This window comes from Falco punctatus (assembly GCF_963210335.1).
Source record: "Falco punctatus genome assembly, chromosome: 4".
In the NCBI taxonomy this organism is placed as follows: Eukaryota; Metazoa; Chordata; class Aves; order Falconiformes; family Falconidae; genus Falco; species Falco punctatus.
In genome coordinates, this window is record NC_137583.1 from 112548993 (window position 1) to 112576605 (window position 27613).

General features: G+C 49.3%; 1 protein-coding gene across 1 annotated transcript; it reads right to left on the reverse strand.

The window, feature by feature from the left end:
* Positions 1-5451: 5451 nt before the first annotated feature.
* On the reverse strand, positions 5452-17218 carry LOC308062957 (hydrocephalus-inducing protein homolog). The gene is made up of 2 exons (XM_080385269.1): positions 16285-17218; positions 5452-9388 (listed from the first exon to the last, which is right to left on the reverse strand). Exons 1-2 carry the CDS (start codon positions 16327-16329, stop codon positions 9185-9187), a joined length of 249 nt encoding a protein of 82 aa, XP_080241395.1. The 5' UTR covers positions 16330-17218; the 3' UTR covers positions 5452-9184.
* Positions 17219-27613: the final 10395 nt, after the last annotated feature.

Below are 27613 nucleotides of genomic sequence, written 5' to 3' on the forward strand. Positions count from 1 at the left end.
GTACGCTTCAAAGCTAGAGAGATAATCCCTTCATTATCCCCTTGCTCTCCTTCGCAATTCATAGTTTATTTCAAAATAACTGCAACATTGTACTGGCAGGCAGGAATGAAATCCTGGGTTCATCTCCCAGGGAGCTGCACGTGTTCCTGGGAAAACACCCATCTCAGAGCCAGCAGAGAGTTTATCTCTGTGGCCTACCCACACAAATCACTTTTGCAAAGATTGACTATGGGGGAACCAGCTGTTTCAGTAAGAACAAGACTCTCAGGTTTTTCAAAGCAAGCCACGAAGATCCTAGCCCTAATTATTCACTCACTCTGTTCCGTCACAAAGTATAAACCCTACGACCCTAATCTTCGCTGTTACTGCTCATCTGCCCCAGAGAAGTTCTAGCCCTCTCAATTTTATCCTATAGATTCTGTATAGGCGTACAAATAAGGCACTTTTTTGTGCTTCCCTAGCTGATATTTCAGTCACTCTTCCTAGAAACTGTTACCCAAAACAATAAGCTCCTCTGAGTGAGCATCAACCATTCTCCGTGAATATGTCAATAACTGAAAAACGTTAGACAAAGCTGAAATAAGTCGTACGGCTACATAAGCGTTTGGAAGATACAGGAGTATTTGTAACTTCCACAAACCCAAGACAACTAAAATGCTCTTTGCCGGCTAAAGCAGCACACAGTATCACCTCGGTTAGGACACCACGCTTCCAAGGACCAACGCTGAGGAACAGGGACAAACCAAACCTCCCTCTCAAGGCGAGAGGAAACACACGCCAAGTGCCTTCATGCAACTGAGGAAGCGTCTCGTTCGGCACCGCAACATACCCCTGCTGAGCCAAGGCCGACAGAAGCATTTTAACATGACGCCTTTTCCTAAAGATATTCCCCGCTTACTCTTAAGTGAAGCTTAAAGCTGATGGTGTTTCTGTGGCCTGATCTTGGCTTCTCCTAGCCTAATATAAATTTTACACCTATCTCGGGACACAGCGAGCTCTTCCTGCCAAATCCCAAGAGCCCTCAAGTCCTGGCTGCATTAGTCCTGATGTCGTGAGCTGTGGGACGTAGGTGGGAGAGGGCAAAAAGAAAGAACAAGGGTCTGCGGCAAAACAACGTAGAAGCAGTGCAGGGGACAGATGTGTAAGAGACAGTGGCATCGGAGCGAGTCTGACAGAGGCACGCATTCCCACGTCGCGCTTCAAACGTAGCACCGTCAAGGAATGAAGCTTCACACGTGCATATGCACACCGTAACGGAGAATCAAGGTTCCTCCCGCCTCCGAATCAGCAACTCCCAGCAAAACCGGATTCCAAAAAACCTCATTCCTGCTTGAGGGGATGCACTTTAAAAGCCCCCCTAAACACCAACTATTTGTCACTTTTCTTTGAGGCAAAGCTGGGACAGGGGAGATACACCTGGAGAGGGAATTAAGGTGACGGGGACAACAGGGAATGTCATGGGGGGTGCTGGGTGGAGAGCACCCAGCCGACACCAGCATCCCCCAGGGAGAGACCGGCACACAGCCACACAGAACAAGGGCACACTCAGCCTTTGCCCCTTACCTGCTCACTCAAGCACTGAAACATACAGAGGTTTTGAAATAAAAGGTTGTAGAAGTAGTCTGCAAAGCAAGCTTAACATTCTTCTGCTTTGAAAGGTCTCTGTTTTGAAGGACGCAGAGACTGGGCACCATGCAGCGCCCAGACCTTACCTGTGTCATAGTGAACTGTCAGGGGTCTGGAATAATCACCAGTCTTCTGTGGGGGGAAGTCCACCGTTACTTGCGTGGCATCGCCAATCCCAAGAGTCCCAGCAGAGGGATCAACAGAGAAAGGGCTGCAACACGGAGAGGCACATCAGGATTATTGTGGGACATTTGGGGACTACGTTCCTTCTGCCGTCTAGCTCACTCCAGCTCACCTGTATTAGCAAGGGGCCAAGAAACCACAGTCAGCAGCAGAAAAAGAGAACATACAGGGCCAGGAACTGAGCCACCGACCCAACTCCTGAAGAGCTCCAGCCCTCAGAAGATCCTAAGCTATAAAATGACCTCGTCTCCCCCATACCCTGCATCCAGTTCTCTGCAGCAAGGCTCAAGAGTCTGACTGCTAGCGGTACGATCGGAGGAGGGTTTTTGAAGGGCACGGAGATGGCAAGAGTTATTTGCATGCACAACTTGACACTGAGCTCCTCAGGAATCCATCTTTTCCTGCCACCCATAAACCTCAAGAGATGCAAATGTCAAGGCGATACCTGTCCCAGTGAGATTACAGCCTGGAAATCAGACAGGGAGAACAGAAGTTTATTCTTGAAGAACAGAAAATAATTAAACTCCAATTGGCAGAATTAATCTTTTTTTTTTTTTTTTTTTTTTTTTTACCTTGAAAGCATCCTGGTTTTGCCTAAGAAAGGGCACATTTTATCAGCATTTCAATGAAAGCTGCTCTAAGCAAAGAAAAATCTGTACGAGTGCAAAGGCAGATTAGAGTGATACAGAAACAAGAAAACAAGACACAGAAGGAGTATCCCATTTTATGCCTGAACAATTAAATCTTTAGCTAAATGAAGCACCATTAGCAGGAGCATATCAAGGCACCTTTAACAGGAGGTTTTCTGCGTATTCACAAGCAATGCAGTCTGGGGCTCTGGGTTGTAATCCAGGCTTGGTAACTGTTTGCTTGGCCTACTCGAGAAATTCTGTGCAATGTGTGGGAAATGTTATGAAAACGTGTCGGTGTACTTTAGATTTAACAAGAGCCATTATGATTTGTCGCCAGGTAAACAGCTCTCAGCTGACAGACATAATTCAGTCCTTTAATGCTCAGGGAAAAGTCAGATGCAACATGTTTCTGCACAACAGCAGCTGGGCTTTGCGGCTCTTGTACAGCCTCACTTGGAAAGCAAAAGTTATTGGGTTTAGTGCTTTGCTGCTGGTCATTTTGTCACCTTAAAAATATGTTCTGCAGAGTTTTACAGTGATTGGGGAATGCAGCCCACCAAAATAATGAGAAAAATCAGAGCCATGCACAAGCTGAGCTTCGTTCATGTAAGCAGTGACAGCTGATGAAATTGCTGGGGTTCCTGCTCGTTAAGGAGACACTGATGCAATTGGGGGCCTGACCTGCTCCCATCACGACTAGCAAGAACATCGCCAGTGACTAATGGGGAAGCACTGGGCCTGCAATGTTCACGTGCTGGACCTGAGACTTTTGAGAGGGAGGAGGAAAGCCAAGGCGCCACCAGCCTCAGAACCGGGCTGCTCTACATGGCCCTGCACCTGCACTGGGGGTTGTGCCTGGTTATACTGGGCAGGGCTCTGCTGGTGCTTGGCTGGGATCACTGCCTGCTGTGGGAAAGGCACAGAAAAATTCCCCCCCACCTCTTTTATTTTATTATTTTTACCAGAAACATTGCCGGAACAGAAAAGCTGCTGGTTAAAGGCCACACTTCAGCACTACCTCCCACCCCATCCCCTTCCTACTCCGTCCCCATCCATGTCTGCATACCCCTGCCCTCAGATAGCTGGGATGGGAATGGCGCTCCTGAGGATGACTTCAGGGGATGCCCGAGAAAGTAGATACCTTCATATCTTCAAATTACCAGAGAAGAGGATCCCACCGAGGTCAGGACTCATTCTCAGGACTGAGAAACAGAGCACAAGTCAGACACCGCACCTCCTGCCTCCCACCCCACGCTGTACCCACAGGACAACTTGGTTCCTGCTGTAGCAGGAGCTTGGTATCCCTCACGTAGACCTGGTTCTCCAAGACCCAGAGGGATGTAAGGTCCGTGCTTCACCTGAACTCTGAACTTCAGTCCACATCACTAAGCTGTTCCCTGCAGCCTACAGATAAGAGATGCTAAGGAAACGTTCCTGACACACTAATAGCCACATGAAAACCACTGCCAACAGACGAAGCTGGCAGGCTAAACTTTGGCCTTTTAAGCCATTAATTGTGAGCTGTTCTTTTAAGATAATTCTTGTCCTGTTAGATCTACCCTTGTAATGAGTAACTACTGCTCCTGAAAAAACAGGAAATATAAGGTTTGGAGGTTTATTAATAGCTCTTCTTCTGACATGCTTTTTAACTATGTCCATTTGTACGTTTGCTTTGTTGTACAACATCTAAACTTTCACAGGTCCAGATCTCCCAGCGGTGCCTTGCAATCCCCAGCTTGTATAAACTCATCTAGCCGCACCAATCTGAGGGAGACCTTCCCAGCAGAACCTGCTGAGATCTTGCCCGTAATTGCCCTTCAGAAAGGGAACAACACCAGATTAGTAAGCAATTTCATTGTGATCTGTCTTGGTGTTTACATCTTGCTTGCTTTCACCAGGCATCAGCTCCCCATCTTGACAAAGCTGGGCAAAAGTTAAATCCCGTGAGGACACCACGGGCAAAATACTCCTGGCAATTTAGCAACCAACTGACAAGTGAACAACGCTGACAATTCTGTGGCTCAGGCTTTCCCGACTGCCGCACTGCCTCTTCTCCTGCAACCGTACGTTTAGTCAGTGCAGCGTGCAACGAGGCTGCAACATACTTCGTCCCATGGTATGTTTCTCTTCTACAACCAGAACTCCTTTAGTCCGCTGGTGCCTTAATTTGCATTATAAAATCATCTGAGTTTGTGAGAATTGATTTCATTAAAAGCTGCCTCCAACCCCAAGACCGACAGTAAAATTACTGGTGATTGAATTGCCTCATCTGTCAACTAAGACCTGTTGCAGGAAAAAAAAACCAAAGACCATTTAATCTTGGCATACATAATGTTTTGGTAATGGTATAAAAGCCAAAGTCAAGCACTGTAACCACTCCGGTAAACACAGTCTGTTAGGTCAAAGCATCAAGACTCCATCTCCATACTGAAAAAATCCTGCACAGAGCCAGCATCTCACAAGCTCTGTCTTTCCCTCTTTCCCTGCACGTAGGCTCTGTTGTCACATCCCTGCACATCCCATGGTAACTCTCCAATCCCACACCTCCATGTAGTATAATGGTACTGCAGGGAGGGATGCAAGGCGGCTCCTAGCACTGTGCCGTGTAGGATCATTTCCTGAGCTTCCAGAGCTTGATGGGACATTCCTAAATGGACCTTCTCAGACAGATCCTCTCTAACCCATAGCACAGCACAGCACAGTGTAACGTCAGGAAAAGGCAGTGCTGCACTGAGATCTGCTTCCAGGCACCATTTTCAACTGAAATGTACTGGAATAACATTTACCTCCGTGAATGCCGTGGAGAAGAAACTCACTATCCAGCCTTAACAATGAGAACGGCGGGAAGAGACTCTTTATATTTATACTATTATTATTTTGTTATTACTACGCTATGCAGTGAAGAGCTGGGTATGGACATGCAGGGGGAGGATAGGCACAAAGCCAAGCTGCATAATGGGGAGTGCTTTGGTGTTAGGGTCCCTGTGGCCCCTCCCCCTGGCCCCCTGCCCTTATTAAAGAGGAGTCAAAACATGGCCATGTTTTCTGGTAGATCCCATGGCAAGGGAGAGTTCTGAACAAGCAACAGCAGAAGGATGCTGAATTGGCCCCGTGGATTCATTTGAGAGCTCTGCCGTGGAGTGAAATACACCACACAAGTCCTTAGATAAAGTTGTAAGAGGCAAGGAATGTCCTTATGAAGTGACCCGCTGCAAGAGCAGAGCTCGCAGTACTGACCGAGAGGAAAGGTTAGCATTGGAGATGGGCTGAAAAATGCACTGAAGGTGAAAGCTGGTAGGTTACGCTTGATGCCATAGAGAAGGGAATCTTGAGAAAGGAGGCAGAGAGAAGTGACAGGAGCAGCGCATTGGACTAGGAAACTGTGGCGCCTGCAGCTGCCTTGCAAAGGGCCAAGAGCCTGAATTCGCCCAGGCCAGAAGACAGAAGTTGAGCAACTAAGAAGTCTCAGTTGTGCAGAGAGAGAATAAAGGACACCGAGGCCAGCTGATGGTCTACAAACTTTGATCTCTCATTCCCTTCTACTCCACTAAGCCTCCTCCCCCCCTCACGTGCACGCATGCTTACACATAGCGGCACACAAAACTATTACGTGATATTAATGTTGGCTTTAACACAACACTACATCCGTACTCAGCAGAAGTTAAGCACACACTAAAGCTGCTTCAGTTCTCCGCTAAATAGGAAGAAGCTAAAACAGTCCTGAATGTAAGTCTGTAAGGCTGGCACTCCTACCACCTATGCCATAACTCTTAAATACTGCGTCTCGTATCTACACATTAAGCTCTCCAGGACAGGAAACATCACGCATTAATGTCCAAAGCACAGGTTTAAGTGTTTGTGATGCTGAACAACCATTACGGGAGTCATTCGAAAGAGTGCATGACATTAAACTAAAAACTTCCCCTGTCGTTAATAATGATGCAGCCTTGGTCACAGCCTCTAACGCAGGGAAATTAATCCCCTGACATGAGGAGGAAAGCGGTCTCTCCCATGAAAGCCTCTGTAAGTAGAGTTGTTCAAAGACAATTAACAGCTGATGACCTACTCGCCTGTGGAGCAGTGTATTGGTGTGACTCTCCAGCCAACTTGTCATGCCAGCCGGGAGGCCAGTTCTTTTCTGCTGGGGTTGCTGGAGCCACTGAGCTCACCTGGGACCTCGGGGCAGGCACCTGAGCAACTTCTCACAGCACAAGCAGCAGGGAACCCACTGTCACCCAGTGCAGTCCCCAGCACTGGCTGGAAAAACCACTCCTGGCCCACCATGGCCTCATCGCACAGGGAGAACGTGATTGTTCTGCTCCCAGGCTGCAAGGGGACATGGTGACCTGGTCAAGAGTGGGGAGCACTCAGATTTTGAGTGGAGGATACAAGCTTGGGGGAGTACAGTCGAGATACTGGAGGGCTGGGCTGCTATTCAGGGGACACAGCAGAACCGCATGCAGCCGAGGGATGGAAAATGCAAAAACCTGTATTTGGGATGGAAGAATCCCTGGCAGTACAGGCTGGTGGGCACGAAAGCCTTTCTACAGAAGAGGAGCTTAGGGGCTGGAGCACAGCACATACAGGGAGATGCTGGGATAAATGGCTTTGCACAGCCTTGAGAAGGAAAGACGAAGGCTGGTATCACTTGGTCTTACTTTTCGTGTTGAGTGCACACCTGATCAGACTTTGACACTGGTCTTGCTTTGAGCACTGTGTTTGCTCACATGATCTCCAGAGGTCTCCTCCAAAGTTATTCTATGATTTTATCTCCTCCATCAGCCCGATTCCATTTCACATGTTCCCCAAATTTCTCATATTATTTCCTATACATCTGTGCATATATATAGGCAGATGGTAGACAGACAGGCATTAGAGGAACTCAACCTTTAAGAAAGTTCCCAATGAGGAATTCATTATGACATTTTGCTGAACACTTAAAGAAAAAAAAAAAAAAAAAAAAAGCAAAAAGACAGGAACCTCAGAGTATTTAAAAAGAAATCTGAATGAAAGTGGGGGCGACCTAATTAGAATAAAACGCTGCTTATATTCAAAGATCATCAGCTTGAAATTTCAAACTGGCTTTCAAAAGTTCATAACGAAATGGAAGAGATGACTGATGCCTTTGGCTGACATGGGAAATCTTACCAGCTTTTGATCTCTGCACACACGCAATCCAGTTATTCAGAATTGTACTTTCTTGTGTAGTTTGAAATAAAGCTTTCGTAACGCTTCCCATCCCTTTGTTGCAAATCAGGACTGAAACATTCAATTGATGAAGTTCAGCATAAAATCCGTATCAAGCAGGATTCAACATACGCTGCATGACTCAATAGAACAGTTGGCAAGGACATTGCCAAGAGATGCTACGCACGACTGGGTACTTCTTTTGGTGCTGACGACTAGATCTGGAAATCCCAGAGGGAAGCTGTACAGGGATTTACAAGTTCCTGCCTGTGTATTTCCACAGTGAAAAGAAGCAGCCTGCTTGAATAGCATCCTGGAAGCCTGCTTCAACAGCCTTGCCAGGCTTTGGTAGAAGCCTCTTGGACCTTCGCATTTCCCAGGACAAAGAGCAAAGAGCCTTCTCTTGCCCCCTGTTTTCCTGGGGAAGAAACTGAAGCAACTCAGGTGCACTAAGGCAGACAGCAGGTCTTTGCTGCATTCTGGACCTCAGCTCCTACACCAAAACCTCTGGGACCAAGCAACTCGGAGCTAACTACCAGCCAGTTGAAGTGGTTTCCTTGCAGGTGCAGTTTCCAAAACGCATTACCCTCTCCAGTTCAGCAAACTGGAAAACCAGTGACTGTCTTCTCAGACCAAGAGGAACAGTACAGGCTGTCCACGACACAGCACGCATCAGGCGCTTGACCAGGAGACTGCCGAAATGCCACGTGCTTGTGGCCTCCTAGGGAATGGGTATCTTTGGCCAACAGGGCCACATAACCATTTCAGAAGGTACTGAAGATCAAGGAGGTTGCTGGTAGCTACTACAGCATGCTAGAGCACTTTCCAGGAGATCTGAGAGAGACAAAGCTCTAGAAAAGGCTCCCAACCCACACACCAGGTATTTGCTGCACCTTTTGCCTGTGCGCCCATTGGCATTCTGCTTTGGGGCTAAAGTGCAGGTTTGAAGCCGCTGCCAGCTCATCTCCACTTGAGAGCTCATTCTAATGAAGAATAGTGGATCCCAGGGACCGGATCAAACCTACTGGAAAACCAGGTTCTGGACCCCACAGGGTTTTTGTCAGGGTCTCAATACCAGTTGCTTTGATCTATCATCTCTGATTGCACTTGCTACTATAGACAAACTGCTGGTAAAGCTGATGATAAATTCTTAAATGTCCCTTCCACCAGCTCAGAGCTTGCCCATTTCTTAACACTGCCTTTGGTCTTCAGGAGCTGAGCTCCTCAAGCTGTCGTCTGCCACGCAGGATCTTATACAGCCCAAGGGCAGTCCAGCTGCCTTCCTACATTTGGTCTTTCAATCTAACAGAATCAGTCTTGCACGACTGTGCACTGAAGACACCGTTGCACTATAAAACTCCACTCCGCAGCTTGCAGAGTTTTAGCAGAGGCTGCGCCATGCTTCAAACACTATAATCAACAGCAAACCCCACGTGCCCTGACCATTTCCAGCCACGGCAGCAGTACAGAAGCTCACATGCTCTGGCTCCTTTTTGTTGCTGTTTACCAACTATACTATCACACAACAGTGTTTTGCGCAAAAAGAGATGAGCTCCCTACCTCTGAGTGCTGATGCAGTAGCGGGCCGCCCCGTTACCAATGTTGCGAACCAGCAGTGTTTTCTGGGTGCTGTACTTGACTGGACAGGCTGAGAAGTTCACCTGGTCGGGGAAGTCCAGGGTAGCTCGGGCACCTATAGCTCGGAGAGGCACAACAAACTTCTCCCTTTCTGTGATGCAGATGAGCTCGTGGAAATAATCCTGCAGGGAAAGAAACAATCTCAGCACAATGGTTCTAGTACTTTCCCCATGGCAGAAGGAAAACTGCTGTTTTCTATGACTGTAGCAGTATCATTCAGTAACACAACAGTACTTTTTACCTTCATGAGCTTTCATTCCAGTAGCATGACTTGCACAGGGTCGTTAACTTGCAAAGAAGAAACAACCCCATTGATTCACCTGCTTTTGCAGCAAGCTGGCAGCACCACAATTATCTGATGCTTTGATTCTGAGACACCAGAACAGTCTCTTCATGCAAGGGATCACAGCACTAACGCAACCTGCTTCGATCGTCACTGCAGACTATTGGAAGCACCACTGAGAACCCAGCTGTGCCACAGCACTAACTCCAGTGCCAGCAACGCGGCGACCTCGTTGAAGCTTGGCAGGGGATGCTCAGGTACACTTTCAAAAGGACTTCACCACATGCATAGTCAATGGTCAGTCTTTGGTGAAATACTTCACAAGCTGGGCACGGTAACTGCGGCAGCGTCAGGGCAGTGTAGGGTACGGCTGTATTTCCTGCCCCTTCTCACAGCGTTACAGGGCCAAGGCTGGGGACATGCACCCTTCAAAAGCCACCTGATCCACCTCCCCACACCAGAGCTGGCTCAGCTCCAGACCCAAACTGTTTTTGCGAGAGGTTTCACAAGTACTTTAAAGCGCTAACAGTTCCACCCCTGCCCTCAGCAGCCTACGCCACCTCTGCGCTAGAGTTAAAGGGTGTTAGTTCTTCCTGTGTCTGAACTCCGTTTCCCTTTACATCTCACCCCAGCCTCAGGGGACACAGGAGACAGCTCTGCCTGATGCCTTAATCACACCCCTCTGTAAGGTCTGTTCTAGAGGAGTAAGTGACGGCGTGCCTGGTTAGCACACCCACCCCAGGCAGGCGGCATCGGGAGCTGCACACGGGGGACACTCAGACACCCTGCCAGAGCAAAGCCGGCTGTGCAGTCCCAGCCACCGCCTTCTGCAGAACAGAGCCTGGCAATCCCCCCCGCGCCCCGGCTGTCTGGCGTTTAGCAGCAGGAAGGCAAATCAAATTACCAAAATCATGTTACTGTAGAGATGAGCAGAGCAGTCTCCAGATGTATGGCGTGGCGTCGCTGCGCTGGAACTATCACCTTGCCCCCACTGAAATCAGTGGTAAACCTGCTGCCATAGGGCCAGGAGCCATTACCCCCAGCAGCGCTCTTATTGATGAGCTGATAAAAACTCTGCTTCTCGTCACTCACTGGCTGCCCCGATTTTTTCCTCAGTGCTTTTAATTAATTTGATATTTTTATCATTGTTGAAGCAGCAAGCGCTTTAGGATTTTAATGATTTAGGAATTGCATACAGCAGCAAACTCCCTTCAGCAGAACCAATCCAGACTCCCCCACAGCTGGGATTTCCTGCTCCCGCCCCCATCCCCTCCTGGAAGGGCCCTAAGGCAGCCAGCCCAGGCACAGACACGTACCTATTGCTCTAACGCAAGCGCTGACAGCCAGCGCCTCACCCACCACCCAGCACCTCGCCTACCACCTGCTCAGCTGGGGTTTAAGCTTGTCAATACAGACGCTGCCCCATCCAAGACAAAAAGAATAATCTCTTTTTCTAGACATCTCAAATACTCACCCTAGAAACTGCAGAAGGGCTTTTGCTTTTCCTATTTGGAAGGTAAAATACTAGGAAGGGAACTGCAGCAAGCAACCTGCATGATTTAATACCGCATTTCAGGAAAGCGTTTCATCTTCAGCAAGTCGTTCTGAATTGGCAATTTTGTGCTCAATCTTGCAGCCTAAGCCCTCTAAAATAAAAGCTATGGGCAGCCCATATGAATTTAAAGCACCTATTATCTGGGTACTTCACGCCCTGCACTGTTTCGATCCTCAGAAATTCATTAGCAAATGAAGAATGTTATTTGCTTTTGTTGTTGTTGTTCTTTTGGCCACACTACTGTAACAAAGGCATTGCAAAGCCAATTGAAAGCTACCTGCCTTATTAAGTCTTGGCATGCCATATTTACTTAGCTCCCTCTTTCAGGTGCCAGGTAGGCAGAGGAGGATGCAAGTTCAGATCAGCAGGAGGATAAAGAAAAAAGGAACTTCAACAACTGGAGCTACTTGGAGGAAGTAAAAGGAAGTAATTGTCAAGGCGTTGTCACTGCTAAGGAGCAAATGGATCAACAGCAATGCAATTAAGAGCCCAAGAAATAAATCCCCCCCAAAAGCAAGTACAGGCAGCCTTCCCAGCTCCATTGCTGGTGAGGGGCGCTGGGACCACCTGCACAGCAATGCACAAGGGATTTCTGCAGGGACCTGAGGGCAAGGCTAAAGCAGCAAGGATTTGGTTTCACAGAGACAACCACGACCTTGAGAGAGAAAGATGCCTCTCGCCATTCATGCAGATGCACATTATGCTCCAAGCCCCCTCTCCAGGGACACCGTGGGACATGGCATCCCGTGCAAGGCTAGACTCAGCACTTCAGAGTGGGCTGACCCTTCAGCCACGCTCTACCACCCCCACCAAAGTGGGACCTTGCACCAAGCTGAATGCAGCAGCATCAGCCCAAACAAGGGGAAACCCAAGGCAAGAGGGGTGCTAGGCAGAAGCTGGCTGTTTGTGCCGCTGTGAACCCATGGTCCCTTAAGCTTTTGAAAGCTGAATTGCCCTCCCTTGGGGGCCACAGGTTGCAAAGTCTCTACTGCAGCACTGCCTCGTGTTACCAGGGCACTAACTCTGCTACGCACTTGCTTGCAGCCTAGGGACACAGTTGAGACCAGTTCAAAATGCTGTTCTGCTTCACAACTGCAAACCCTTAGCAGACTGTTTAAGACCAGGTTTCTAAATAAACGTGCCTGGATGACAGAGGGGTTGCATCCCATCTATGCTTTAAAGTTTGCTGTGTTTAGACACAGCTTCAGGCTATAGGTTTTCATGAAAATACGACTTCATCCTGCATACAACTCCCCTCTCAGTTTCAAGGAAGACACAGACAGTTGTACGATGGTTCCCCTTCTCGTGCTCCCCTGTGACAAGCAGTAAATTACAAGCTCTGGCCTTCCAGGTATCACCACTGGCACCTGAACTGGCACCCACTGAGACTGAAGCAGCTGCTCGTCTTGGGTGTTGTTTCAGGCCCTTTGTTAACTCAGGCTAACAGTAATTACTGTCACAGCAATATCAACCCTAACTGCCCAGAACCCCAAACTCAGATGTCAGTTTCCCTGCATAACCTATCCCAAATGCTTCACTGAAGTCCTTGCAGCAGCCAACTTGCAAAGAAAAGATCCTTGTAGCATGAGGTAACACGGCAAGCCAAGCAGGGAAAGCTCCCGCTGAAACCCTGGTATCAGAAAGGCTGGAAAATAAGGGCCGTGACAACAGAGGAGAGACCGGAGGATGAAGATCTGTTCGCAGCAGGGGGTTGCCCCTGCGCCTGCCCCCCTCAGCCACCCGTTCGCAGGAGTCTTTGAAATGAGTCACTTGGCTTCAGGTTCATGTGGCGCCGCGCCATTTGCCTTGGTCTTCTGCCCCTTTCCTCCTCACAAAAGTCATCTTAAAAGTATTCTTGGAATAGCTTCTGTGCACAACAAAACATCTAACAGGGCTGAGCTGAATTTTAAAGGACTTCATTTCAGTCATGCAATAACTCACTGTCCTGTCGTATTTCAGAGTAATCAACGTGCATTAATTCAGTCTCCACTGAGCATCAGCAATGAATTTCACAAACCTCCCAGACTGAACTTGCATTGCCTGAAAACAGTGCACTGCTACAGTGAAAAGAGCAAGAGGACAACACAGAATAAGCTGTGCTATGTTTTTATGTGCTTCTTACTTCCTTCTTCCTTTACAATAAACTATTAATAAGCCTGAAGGACGCACAAATGGAAGTATTTCTGTCTGTTGTTTATCTGCCGGTCAGTGCCACAGTGGTTTCCAGTTCAGCAGAGGCCGTCAGACCATAACGCAAGAACGCACGGGAACAGGGGCTGGCACGAGAACACCCACGCTGTACAACTGGAGCCATAAAACAGAAACGTGCAAATCAGAAGCAGCAAGAGTAACAAACTGGAAATGTTGCCCAGCAGAAAAATTAGCAGTTCATTTATAACACAAGTGCCAATAAACCAAGAGGCACGTCAGCTATTCCTTTTCTGACAGTCCGACCACGTGGCACATTCCCAAATGACTGTGAGACAGTAGGAAACTGCTCTCATTTTCCAAGAAAGGGCTACGTGGCATTTCAGCCACTAACAACTCACATGGCCCTATTACTTAGGGCTTAGCCATAATTTTACTCCTTTCAATCAGGACTGACTTCACTGAAGTCATACTTACTCCAGGGAAGAACAGATTCAAAGCAAGAGAATGACACAAACCAGCTCCCCATCAGGAAGGCCCGGACCCCACTTCACTGGGTTACCCACAGTCCCTGTGGATCATGCAGTATCAGAGATGTAGGGGTTATTCAAAGGCAGCACTCCTGAGCCTTCCACAACGAACACACAGTTACTCTGCAGGCAAGCAACTGCAAGCCCAACACAGGTGGCTTTACAGAACCATCTCCCAAAGCCTGCCTCTTGGCTAAGGGCTTTTCAAGGTGCTCTGCGCCTCCTGACCATGCTACTGATGCGTTTCTAGCTGAGCGACAGCACTCCGGCACTTCGCTGACTCACACTCCATCAAGTATGAGACAAAAAGTCCGATTTGTACAACATTCAGGTTCTGTTGTATAATCCCCACGTGCTCCTCACCAAGCAGCCCACATCCCTCTGCCAGTGCCCTGCAAGGAGCACAAAACCCAGGTCGGCAGAAACCGCCAGGGTGTCGCTCAAGCTGTGCAGAGGACCTCGCTGGCACAGCTCCCTAATGCCACACACTCACCAGTTCAAGGGCAAGACAAGGGACAAAGTACTGGACATGAGTGCTCCTGGGGGTTATCTCACCCTACTTCTATTTGGGGTGATGTTCATGTGTTGCTCTGCTGCTTCTCTGTAGTTGAAGAGCAGCTCTTTGCCCTTCATGGGAACTGATTTACTTCCATCCCAAAAATGAATGCTCACGAATACTAATAAATCACATTTTAAAGGAAGCAGTGTCCTCTGCAAAGCCTACCTCGGTGAGATTAAGCTCTTATGTCACTTGGGCAGTATGGAGAACTGCCCTAGGCCAACATCGTTTTAACCTTCCATACGAATGACGTAAAACAATTTCTCAGTCCCTCCCCAAAGCAACAGATCATTTCACAAGCATGGGGAGCCAGGCACCACAGGGCATTTCCTCTCTAGTTTGCCACAGCCATGCTGTTTGAGGATAGGACAGGGTGTTAAACTAAGTGTAAGCAGCAAACGGAAGATGAGAGAATAGCTGTGCCCAAAGAGAGCCTGCACCTCTGGCCTGGTGCAGAAACACCAGCTGGCTCAGAGCGACCCCCTCACCTTGCATCACCCACAAAGTCACGCAAAGAACTGTGCCAAGAGGCAGCAGAGTGCTGGTGCAAAGAGTCAGCCTGCCTGTCTGTGTTCCCCTGCAGGGCTTCCTCCCTTCCATGCCAGGTACTAAACCCTTTGGCGTTAACAAGCCTCCAGGTAACACCGCCGCCCCTTCACATCACGGCACAGTGCCAGACTTGCCAGGGCCACAGCACCGATGTTCCAACCTCCGAGCAAAAGCATGGCACACGGGGCAGGGAATAGGTGCCAGCTGGCACAGCAACCACAGCCCCATGCACGCAGGCACAGCCACACCAGCGTGACTGCCCAAAGGCTCCAGGCTAACACTCTGCCTGCAGATTCTACCTGCCCCTTCATTCCTGTGTGCGCTCCAGATGCCTCTGCAGCACACCAGCCTCCTGCTGGTTAAAGACATCTGGAGCTCAGCGTGTCTGTGCCAGGCTGGCTCCCCGCCACGAGCACAGCGCATCTTCTCCCCTAGAATCACAGCTGGAGCACAGGTGGGCAAGTATCCTCAGGGGCAGCACAGCGGCAAGGCTGGAACACAGAGGGTATGAAAAAGCATCACCTTCGCTCCAGCCCAGGGTGAGGCAGGGAACTGGTTGCCAGATGGGAAAGGGGAAAGCTCTCTGGATCTAGCCATTCCCCTAGCGTTTTCCATCATAATTAAGCCCCTAACATCGAGTAGAGAGGTGCGATGGCTAAACACCTTATCAGCACCCCTCCCTGCCATTTTCCTACTGTCCCACGTGCACCTTCCCCTGAAAACACCCAGGAAAGCACAGGGAGGGAACGCACAGCTCTTCAGTCCCTGCTGCGGTGGCATCGCACGGTGCTGCCAGCCAGGATGTGACCAGCTGCAGGCTGCCTGACCACAGCCTAGAGCAAACCTCGCAGCACGGCATGGGCTATAACCGGTGTGCAAGAAAAGTGCCGGCTTCAGACAGAGTGTTCCGCCGTCTCACTACTGCGGCCAACACGACATGCATTCAAGTGACTCCAGTTTTCAAAGGTGGTGGTCCTCACTCTGATCAGGCTCAGCTTTGGGTCCTCCAAACAACAGGTCAATTTTAAACAGGCTTTTGTATTTATAATTATCAGAGCAAACCCATAATTACGCAGCTATGGTCGGATACTAGAAACCAACACCATGAGAGGCCACCCCACCACACAGTGCACTCTTATCCCTGAAGCCAACAGACACGGCATTAAATGTTCCAGCACCCAAGGATAATCACAGTCTGAAGCATAGAAGAGCCTCCAGCCTATGACAGCATCATCTTCACCACAGGAAAAGTTTCCCCCAGCTGCAGATCCAGTGCAATGCCACTGAAACCAGGACAGTGCCTCAAAACCCACAGCAGATGCCCTGTTCTGAACCCAGCCCCGCAGGTTCACCTCCCACTGAAGGCAACCATCTGCTGGGACCTCCAGTCTCACCTTGTTCTCATCAGGGGAGAAAACGATGCGGAAAGTCGCAAGCATGCCAGGCAGTACCTTGCGGCACACAGCATGGTGGCTGATCAGCTTGAAATAAGGTGAGCTCTCCAAGAGGACCTTCACCAGCCCAGGAACCTGCAGAAAAGAGAGGGAAGTACGACCTTGCAGCTTGTGGAAACAGGAGGAGAAGAGGCCTGGTGATACCACCTGTGCAAAGCACTTTTAGCTCTGGAGGTACATGCACGTAACACATAAGAGTGAACATTAATCCCTTCTGCCTGGGCAAAACAGCTTGAGGCCAGAGGCAGCAGGGCGATGAAGGAAGGGCCAAGCAGGGAAGACACCAGCAGCACGGAGGTATAATATCTGAATCAAGTCACCCGTGTATTCAATAAGCCCAGAGAATCTGCTGGCTTCTGCCCGTACGCATCCAGGCAGACATGCCCCTAGAAGGGGCATGTATTATCTGAAGGGCAAACAGTACGTGCTAATCCTGGGGGAAGGAAGAAATTCAGTTTAACGTGCTGGGTTTGAGCGGGGCAGTCTAGCTGCGGTGCTACAGCCATGTAGGCAGACCAGCAAGAGGGGACCACAGATACTGTGGCCTTACTGGGAATAAAAGCAGCAAATGAAGAGCAAAAGGAGGAGACACAGGAAGACAAAGAGACAACCCCAGAAACAGAGAGATGGCTGGGAAAATCCAAAGGGAGCTGGAAAGAAGCAAGGAGAAGCACAATATGCTACAAGGAAAGGCTGATGCAGAGGATGAGAGCCAGCAACCTGGCACAGTGATGGAAAGCCAGGCGACCCCCCAGGCTGTGCCTATCAACTAGGGGCTTCAAAGGCATTTTCTGCCCCGAGATACATGACTGGCACTGGCTGGTGGTGGTTTCATTATTAAAAGCCAACCTCTGCTCTCCGGAGGCTCCTGCTGCCTGTGACTGCAGCCAGGCAGCTGCCAGCGCAGGCAAGCCAGATCCCCGGGGACCCCTGCCCACCCCCAGCAGTCCCTGCAGGCACCCTGCTGCACTCGATGTTCCAACCCAAAGCATTCATGCAATTGCTTTAGCTACACCTTGAGTAGTTACCATAGGCCCTCAGCCCTCAAAGGCCAACGCAGCCACCACTGAGGGCATCCTATGACCCCAAGCGTTTGACAGAGACTACACCCAACCAAGGGCTGGCTATTTCAGCAGGAAGGTGGGAAATTGCAAGCTTGCATTCTTGTGTCCCGCCCCAGCCTTCCCCCAGTATCATGCTTTAGCCGCAGTAGCTCATCTCCAGCAAAAGCCACCAACTTCAACAGAGGTTGTTTATATGGGCTTAGCGCAGGTCAGGACTTCAACATCTCACTGGGGAAAAATGTTTTACCTTTCCCCCAGCAGAAGGAACTCCACACTGGCAGCAGTCTGAAACAACAACAGGACTTAGTCACCAAGGCATTTAGATAAGCTGGAGGCAAGCCTGTCACAAGCACGCGCTCTCTTCAAATGTCACATCAAACAGCAAGGAAAAGGGCAAGAAAAGGCTACCTTATGATGGGACGCTTCGCTCATGTCTAGAATCTGGATAATCTGGGGTCGCCGCATCTCCCGAGTGCTGGCCAGCCTCTGCCTGGTGGTAAGAGACATCTCCTTCAGGAGGGCAGAGGGAGTCAGCTGAAATGCAAAACACCAGCAAGAGCTACAGAACTGCCTTTATTCAGAAAGGCTTTTCTTCTTCAAGAGCCACCGATGAATAATTTGTGATCGTAGCCACTAGGATAGTCCTGGAAGTCCCATAATTACCTGTTGAAATATTTAACGTTAGTAAATTAATGATAGAGAGTGCAATACACATGCTCCAAACAAGTAGCTTTGTCCCGTTAGCTTCTCCTTCGTGATTTGATGCGACATGTTGGGGGATTTTGCTCTTGGGGCATTTGTTTCCTTTCCAGTTTGGCCGGAGTGAGCCAGTGACCTTTGAAAAAGGTTGGGAGGAGTTACCAGAAATCCCTTAACTCCATCCTTGCACAACGCTCACAACCACCACACATGTGGAGATGTCACTGCTGGGTGAGTCAGGAAAGCAGAAAATCAGTGTTGTGCCAAGACTGAGGTGGAGAGGAATGGCTCCAAGTTTTAATTATCTCTTTTGAATTAGCACTTGTTTTCTCTGTTTGGGCCTCCGAGACTCCTCCACAGAAGTATGCAAAGGTATCTTCTCGACAGAGCTTCAGCACCAGGTCATCTTCAGTCAGGTGAGCTCTGGTCAGCAAAAGGGACGTCTGAGGATGGGGAGGAGGAATTGCCCTGGCTCTGCTGCTGTCTGCAGCGCTGGATCTGTGCTCCACACGGGATACGGGACAGAACAACTGTTTTGGAACCTGTTCCACCTGGGACCAGCCATACCTCTCGAAACCTTCAGGCAGAGTTTGAGCAGCCCACCACATGCCCAGCTGCCTGGAGGGCAGGTATGGTCAGAGCAGCGCTGGCAAGCATCCCGACGTGACAAAACGTTACTGCCCACACAAAGCGGGCGGAGAGAAGCACACGCTCACGCTTCAGCTATTCCGGTGCAATGCCCGGTACGTTCCTTTAAACCGGCTCCAGTGGCACATCCAGACACAACTCTGGACTTTCCCTGAAGCAGCACACAGTCCATCCCCTACTGCACCATGGTCACCACCTCCGACAGAAGCATGGCAGCAGAGAGACGGGGAGGCGGTGTCCAGCTTCACAGTGCTGCCAGACAACAGGAGGGGCAGGTAGAGGAAGGACGCGGGGGCAGTTTCCAGCCTTACACGGCTCCTACCTGGCCGCAGCAGGTACTTACAGTTGCGGGCTTCTCTGTCCCTCTGGCTAGCTTCGGATTACGAGGCACTACCACTTGGCTCGGGAACCCACCAGCCATCCTGGAGGACCCCGTGAACCAGCGGGGCTTTCCGGTGGTCGTGCCTCAGTTGACCTGCAAGGAACAGCAACGGGACTTGGAAAATCCAGCCATCCCCTTCCATGGCAGACCCAAAGGAGACAGCTGTGTCTCCGGGCTGTGGCATCCTTCATAACTGGAGAGCAGCCGGCATCCCCACCCTGTTTCATAATTAGACCATATTTCAGTGGCAGAGTTAAGACTGATAGAAGTAAAAGCCCAGAACAAACACTCCAAAACAGCCTTTTGCTGTGGGCGCAGTCCCACAAGCCACAAACACACATCAAAGACTGCTGGCACTTCTCATCTTCTCCCCCTCTTCCATGTATTTTGGAACTATTTGCTGGAATTATTATCCAAATCTCTATATAGTACCCAAACTGTCCTTTATTACTCTTTAAAAGTTTTTTGGTGGGAACAAAGGATAAATGTCACTTCACTGCTTCATTTTGCAAAAACAGCTGACCCAATGTGACTTTGTGCCTGACCCTACTAAGTGCTCAGAGTATTATGAACAACCTTAAACCCAGGGATCGCTGCTGCCCCAAGCATCAAAATCAGACTGCTCTCCTACTTTGCAAACCAAACGCCCATCCTTTGTGCAAGGAGGTAGGTGATGTTTTTAACTAAGGGACCGTAGAGTTCAATACTCTGATTAACAACTATGGTTTCTCAAAGCTAATTTGGTTAGGTTACAAAACTTATCCAGCAAATATGACTCCTTCCAGGCATGAAATTACCATGCCCAAGAGCCTTTCTCCATGGAGAATGAGGGCCTTATTTTTCACTTACTAACACCCAAACTCTAGGCTCCCTACAGGCATTAAAAGCTGTAGCAGCAGAAATAAAAGCATGAAACCATTAAAGTCGCATGAGCAATTAGCTCAAATATAAATACAACAGATGTGACAGCTTGGCCACTTCAGGCTATCCTAATGGCAGTTCCTCTCAAGCATCCTCATCCTGCAGGCAGCATGGCTTAACAGGTCCATGGGCCATCCTTCTTCTATCACCAGCCTGCTGACAACCTCCCCATCTGTCTCTCAAAAAGTGGGTGTGCAAGAAAGGGAAAGAAAACACCCCCAGAAAGTGGGTCTCAAGCACCGACAAAAGTGAAAGGTGAGTATGTACAGCATTTACTAAGCACTACTTTGGACGAGAAATCATTTCCCCTCCCTTTCTGGCTAACTGGACCAAGGAACAGATGGATGTTCCTGCGGCGAATGAAGAGACGGGACGCAGCTTGATGCAAGCAAATGTCAATTTATTGTACAGAAGCACGAGGTTTTATACACTTTCAGAAGCTGCGCGTTTTAAACAGATTGGTTCTTGAAGCTAAGCCTTGCATACTAGGCAATCCCTGATTGGTGGTTAACTGCCATCAATTAACAGCAAGGTGTTACCTTTCCTTGGCGCCATCCGTCTCCCACTCCCCTGTGCTCTGCAAACATGCCTCATCATGTTAATTGCTGTCTAGACAAGCTCGAGCACATTCCCCTCAGCTAACTGATTGCCACGCATGGTCCTAGTTTGCAGACTGCTCCTGCATGTCCCCACCTCTTTTTTTCTGGGACTTGAAAGACCAGTGGCCTCAAACCCAGCTCTACCCTAAAATTATTTTACATCCTGACATTAAGTAAAAAATCACAGATCCTACCCCCTCCTGCTTCCTCCTGTTCCGCATCATTTTTCTTCATGTGGACTTGCTGTACACAGCTAGACACCATTCTATGCAAAGACCACCATTCCCTTCCCCTCAGGTTTGACCCACATCCTGCAAACAAGGCAATACTTTCAGCTCTTTACTCCTGAAACAGCTACAGCATTGCGCACGTTCACGGTACCAGGCCCTTTGACGTGCGGAATTAGACTCTATAACTCGAAAGTTATAAAGTAGGTATGTTTATTGCGCGCAGATGCACGGGGGATCGCTCCTCCACAAGCGTGCATGCCCGAAGTGACGAACCATCTCACATTTATACAATGAAACAAATGAATATTCAATTAACGCCTATACATATTCGTTACCTAAACCCCGCTTCGTATGTTAATTAGCTTATCAGTCTGTTTGCTGGAATGTGGTGGTCTTGCAGGTTTGTAGGTGATTCATGTTCTTGTGACCATCCGTGACCATCCGATCTTCTCCAGCAAGGAGCGGTGATTCATGTTCTTGTGACCATCCCATCTTCTCCAGCAAGGAGACTTAGCACTCCCTCCCTCTAGATAGCATTGGAATATCTCTCATCCTTTTCTCATTCTCTTTTTAATAGCCCCTTTGTTAGAGGAAGAAGGGCAGGCGTCTCCTCAAAACTGTAGTTGTCTCCTCAGAGCTGTGTGCCTATGTGACCAGACACCGCACCCATGACTAGTCACCATACCCACATTCCTTGAGCAGACATATACAATCACAATCGATGTCCATTGTCCCCATTTCACACTATTTCTCCATATCACCTTCATAGTTTCAGGGAACAACAGGGTTGCCATTTCCTTTTGTCCTTGCCAGGAACATGAGAGAACAGCACGGTCCTACGGACACAAGGGCATGCTGCAGCTGGAGCTCGGACTGAAAGCTAGAAATAACTATTCGTTAAGAGAGAAATCTAATGGGGATGATACAACACTAATCTGGGTATCAGTGCTTTATTACTGGGTCTTGAGAGTAACTGGATTGTTTGTTTCAATTTTCTAACTATAATTTCACTTCACTTGAAACTAATCCTGCTCATCACGCCCACACCAGGTATTTCCAGAGGGCTTCCAGTCTGCATGCCCCCATACCAGTCCAGCAGCTTCCCCTACCCTCTAGCCCCAGAGTTAGGCACTTCCAGAGCCCCGCTTCCCTGGAGCCTGCAGAGACCAGCCTCCTGCATCAGGAGGAAAGCAGCAGAACTAAGAAAGCAGCCACATTCTCCTGCAGGGGCAGGACAAAACAGCAACCGCAACACAGCCCACCTCCAGCCACCACCCCTGGCTGCTGCACGGGGAGCTCCATCTTCCCCACCTCAGAGAGCCCTTCACACACACACACACACACCCAGAAATTAAGGACAGACTGCAACTGCCCCTCTGCTCCAGGCTCAGGGCACAGACAGCTTGGGCACCTCGACTGTGGGTTCAGAGCATGAACGCCCCAAACCTGGGCAGGGGAACCAGCTGCGCCAGGACACAACAGCTACCATCGCCTCAGAAAAGCAATGAGGAAATATACCCAGGGCTGGGGTACAATTCCTGACGTGTCTCAGGAAACCCAGATGTGCCAGAGCAGGGTGCCAAGCTCCAGCCTCCTCCCCCACGCTCCCTTTACTCCAGTACCTACTACTACGGACTGCTGTGCTTTTGTGCTCTGCCACTTGCAGCCATGTGAGGAACAGGACAAAATTTCTGCTTCCTGCTTTCTGTGGTGAGAAAATGGACCCAAAGTTTTTGCACTCCTGTAGAGCCGAAAGAAAAAATATATCTTGGAAAAGTGCAGCAGTGCTCCCCTGGAGAAGATTCCAGGCAGGAATTCTCTTGCTGCTTCTCACCCTGCCCTGGCAGCCATGTGAGGCACAGCACAAAAGTTCTGCTCCCTGCTTTCTGTGGTGAGAAATTTGACCCAAACATTTTGCACTCATACAGAACCAGAGCTCACCTCAGCAAAGTGCAGCACAGCTCCCCTGGAGAGGGTTCCAGGAACGAATTCTTTTGCTGCTTCTCACCGTGCTCTGGCAGCCATGTGAGGTACAGCACAAAAGTGCTGCTCCCTGCTTTCTGTGGTAAGAAAACAGACCTCTCACATTTGAAATCATGCAGAACCAGAGCTCACCTCGGCAAAGTGCAGCACGGCTCCCCTGGAGAAGGTGCCAGGCAGGAATTCTCTTGCTGCTTCTCACCCTGCCCTGGCAGCCACGTGAGGCACAGCACAAAAGCACAGCAGTCCGTAGTAGTAGGTACTGGAGTAAAGGGAGCGTGGGGGAGGAGGCTGGAGCTTGGCACCCTGCTCTGGCACATCTGGGTTTCCTGAGACACGTCAGGAATTGTACCCCAGCCCTGGGTATATTTCCTCATTGCTTTTCTGAGGCGATGGTAGCTGTTGTGTCCTGGCGCAGCTGGTTCCCCTGCCCAGGTTTGGGGCGTTCATGCTCTGAACCCACAGTCGAGGTGCCCGAGCTGTCTGTGCCCTGAGCCTGGAGCAGAGGGGCAGTTGCAGTCTGTCCTTAATTTCTGGGTGTGTGTGTGTGTGTGTGAAGGGCTCTCTGAGGTGGGGAAGATGGAGCTCCCCGTGCAGCAGCCAGGGGTGGTGGCTGGAGGTGGGCTGTGTTGCGGTTGCTGTTTTGTCCTGCCCCTGCAGGAGAATGTGGCTGCTTTCTTAGTTCTGCTGCTTTCCTCCTGATGCAGGAGGCTGGTCTCTGCAGGCTCCAGGGAAGCGGGGCTCTGGAAGTGCCTAACTCTGGGGCTAGAGGGTAGGGGAAGCTGCTGGACTGGTATGGGGGCATGCAGACTGGAAGCCCTCTGGAAATACCTGGTGTGGGCGTGATGAGCAGGATTAGTTTCAAGTGAAGTGAAATTATAGTTAGAAAATTGAAACAAACAATCCAGTTACTCTCAAGACCCAGTAATAAAGCACTGATACCCAGATTAGTGTTGTATCATCCCCATTAGATTTCTCTCTTAACGAATAGTTATTTCTAGCTTTCAGTCCGAGCTCCAGCTGCAGCATGCCCTTGTGTCCGTAGGACCGTGCTGTTCTCTCATGTTCCTGGCAAGGACAAAAGGAAATGGCAACCCTGTTGTTCCCTGAAACTATGAAGGTGATATGGAGAAATAGTGTGAAATGGGGACAATGGACATCGATTGTGATTGTATATGTCTGCTCAAGGAATGTGGGTATGGTGACTAGTCATGGGTGCGGTGTCTGGTCACATAGGCACACAGCTCTGAGGAGACAACTACAGTTTTGAGGAGACGCCTGCCCTTCTTCCTCTAACAAAGGGGCTATTAAAAAGAGAATGAGAAAAGGATGAGAGATATTCCAATGCTATCTAGAGGGAGGGAGTGCTAAGTCTCCTTGCTGGAGAAGATGGGATGGTCACAAGAACATGAATCACCGCTCCTTGCTGGAGAAGATCGGATGGTCACGGATGGTCACAAGAACATGAATCACCTACAAACCTGCAAGACCACCACATTCCAGCAAACAGACTGATAAGCTAATTAACATACGAAGCGGGGTTTAGGTAACGAATATGTATAGGCGTTAATTGAATATTCATTTGTTTCATTGTATAAATGTGAGATGGTTCGTCACTTCGGGCATGCACGCTTGTGGAGGAGCGATCCCCCGTGCATCTGCGCGCAATAAACATACCTACTTTATAACTTTCGAGTTATAGAGTCTAATTCCGCACGTCAAAGGGCCTGGTACCGTGAACGTGCGCAATGCTGTAGCTGTTTCAGGAGTAAAGAGCTGAAAGTATTGCCTTGTTTGCAGGATGTGGGTCAAACCTGAGGGGAAGGGAATGGTGGTCTTTGCATAGAATGGTGTCTAGCTGTGTACAGCAAGTCCACATGAAGAAAAATGATGCGGAACAGGAGGAAGCAGGAGGGGGTAGGATCTGTGATTTTTTACTTAATGTCAGGATGTAAAATAATTTTAGGGTAGAGCTGGGTTTGAGGCCACTGGTCTTTCAAGTCCCAGAAAAAAAGAGGTGGGGACATGCAGGAGCAGTCTGCAAACTAGGACCATGCGTGGCAATCAGTTAGCTGAGGGGAATGTGCTCGAGCTTGTCTAGACAGCAATTAACATGATGAGGCATGTTTGCAGAGCACAGGGGAGTGGGAGACGGATGGCGCCAAGGAAAGGTAACACCTTGCTGTTAATTGATGGCAGTTAACCACCAATCAGGGATTGCCTAGTATGCAAGGCTTAGCTTCAAGAACCAATCTGTTTAAAACGCGCAGCTTCTGAAAGTGTATAAAACCTCGTGCTTCTGTACAATAAATTGACATTTGCTTGCATCAAGCTGCGTCCCGTCTCTTCATTCGCCGCAGGAACATCCATCTGTTCCTTGGTCCAGTTAGCCAGAAAGGGAGGGGAAATGATTTCTCGTCCAAAGTAGTGCTTAGTAAATGCTGTACATACTCACCTTTCACTTTTGTCGGTGCTTGAGACCCACTTTCTGGGGGTGTTTTCTTTCCCTTTCTTGCACACCCACTTTTTGAGAGACAGATGGGGAGGTTGTCAGCAGGCTGGTGATAGAAGAAGGATGGCCCATGGACCTGTTAAGCCATGCTGCCTGCAGGATGAGGATGCTTGAGAGGAACTGCCATTAGGATAGCCTGAAGTGGCCAAGCTGTCACATCTGTTGTATTTATATTTGAGCTAATTGCTCATGCGACTTTAATGGTTTCATGCTTTTATTTCTGCTGCTACAGCTTTTAATGCCTGTAGGGAGCCTAGAGTTTGGGTGTTAGTAAGTGAAAAATAAGGCCCTCATTCTCCATGGAGAAAGGCTCTTGGGCATGGTAATTTCATGCCTGGAAGGAGTCATATTTGCTGGATAAGTTTTGTAACCTAACCAAATTAGCTTTGAGAAACCATAGTTGTTAATCAGAGTATTGAACTCTACGGTCCCTTAGTTAAAAACATCACCTACCTCCTTGCACAAAGGATGGGCGTTTGGTTTGCAAAGTAGGAGAGCAGTCTGATTTTGATGCTTGGGGCAGCAGCGATCCCTGGGTTTAAGGTTGTTCATAATACTCTGAGCACTTAGTAGGGTCAGGCACAAAGTCACATTGGGTCAGCTGTTTTTGCAAAATGAAGCAGTGAAGTGACATTTATCCTTTGTTCCCACCAAAAAACTTTTAAAGAGTAATAAAGGACAGTTTGGGTACTATATAGAGATTTGGATAATAATTCCAGCAAATAGTTCCAAAATACATGGAAGAGGGGGAGAAGATGAGAAGTGCCAGCAGTCTTTGATGTGTGTTTGTGGCTTGTGGGACTGCGCCCACAGCAAAAGGCTGTTTTGGAGTGTTTGTTCTGGGCTTTTACTTCTATCAGTCTTAACTCTGCCACTGAAATATGGTCTAATTATGAAACAGGGTGGGGATGCCGGCTGCTCTCCAGTTATGAAGGATGCCACAGCCCGGAGACACAGCTGTCTCCTTTGGGTCTGCCATGGAAGGGGATGGCTGGATTTTCCAAGTCCCGTTGCTGTTCCTTGCAGGTCAACTGAGGCACGACCACCGGAAAGCCCCGCTGGTTCACGGGGTCCTCCAGGATGGCTGGTGGGTTCCCGAGCCAAGTGGTAGTGCCTCGTAATCCGAAGCTAGCCAGAGGGACAGAGAAGCCCGCAACTGTAAGTACCTGCTGCGGCCAGGTAGGAGCCGTGTAAGGCTGGAAACTGCCCCCGCGTCCTTCCTCTACCTGCCCCTCCTGTTGTCTGGCAGCACTGTGAAGCTGGACACCGCCTCCCCGTCTCTCTGCTGCCATGCTTCTGTCGGAGGTGGTGACCATGGTGCAGTAGGGGATGGACTGTGTGCTGCTTCAGGGAAAGTCCAGAGTTGTGTCTGGATGTGCCACTGGAGCCGGTTTAAAGGAACGTACCGGGCATTGCACCGGAATAGCTGAAGCGTGAGCGTGTGCTTCTCTCCGCCCGCTTTGTGTGGGCAGTAACGTTTTGTCACGTCGGGATGCTTGCCAGCGCTGCTCTGACCATACCTGCCCTCCAGGCAGCTGGGCATGTGGTGGGCTGCTCAAACTCTGCCTGAAGGTTTCGAGAGGTATGGCTGGTCCCAGGTGGAACAGGTTCCAAAACAGTTGTTCTGTCCCGTATCCCGTGTGGAGCACAGATCCAGCGCTGCAGACAGCAGCAGAGCCAGGGCAATTCCTCCTCCCCATCCTCAGACGTCCCTTTTGCTGACCAGAGCTCACCTGACTGAAGATGACCTGGTGCTGAAGCTCTGTCGAGAAGATACCTTTGCATACTTCTGTGGAGGAGTCTCGGAGGCCCAAACAGAGAAAACAAGTGCTAATTCAAAAGAGATAATTAAAACTTGGAGCCATTCCTCTCCACCTCAGTCTTGGCACAACACTGATTTTCTGCTTTCCTGACTCACCCAGCAGTGACATCTCCACATGTGTGGTGGTTGTGAGCGTTGTGCAAGGATGGAGTTAAGGGATTTCTGGTAACTCCTCCCAACCTTTTTCAAAGGTCACTGGCTCACTCCGGCCAAACTGGAAAGGAAACAAATGCCCCAAGAGCAAAATCCCCCAACATGTCGCATCAAATCACGAAGGAGAAGCTAACGGGACAAAGCTACTTGTTTGGAGCATGTGTATTGCACTCTCTATCATTAATTTACTAACGTTAAATATTTCAACAGGTAATTATGGGACTTCCAGGACTATCCTAGTGGCTACGATCACAAATTA

Bases quoted from the DNA above. Each gene is read 5' to 3' on its own strand.
- LOC308062957 (XM_080385269.1), bottom strand. From the start codon at position 16,329: ATGCTTGCGACTTTCCGCATCGTTTTCTCCCCTGATGAGAACAAG. The intron at 9,389-16,284 runs GTGAGACTGGAG...CTTTCCCTGCAG, and splicing joins TCTCCCCTGATGAGAACAAG to GATTATTTCCACGAGCTCAT.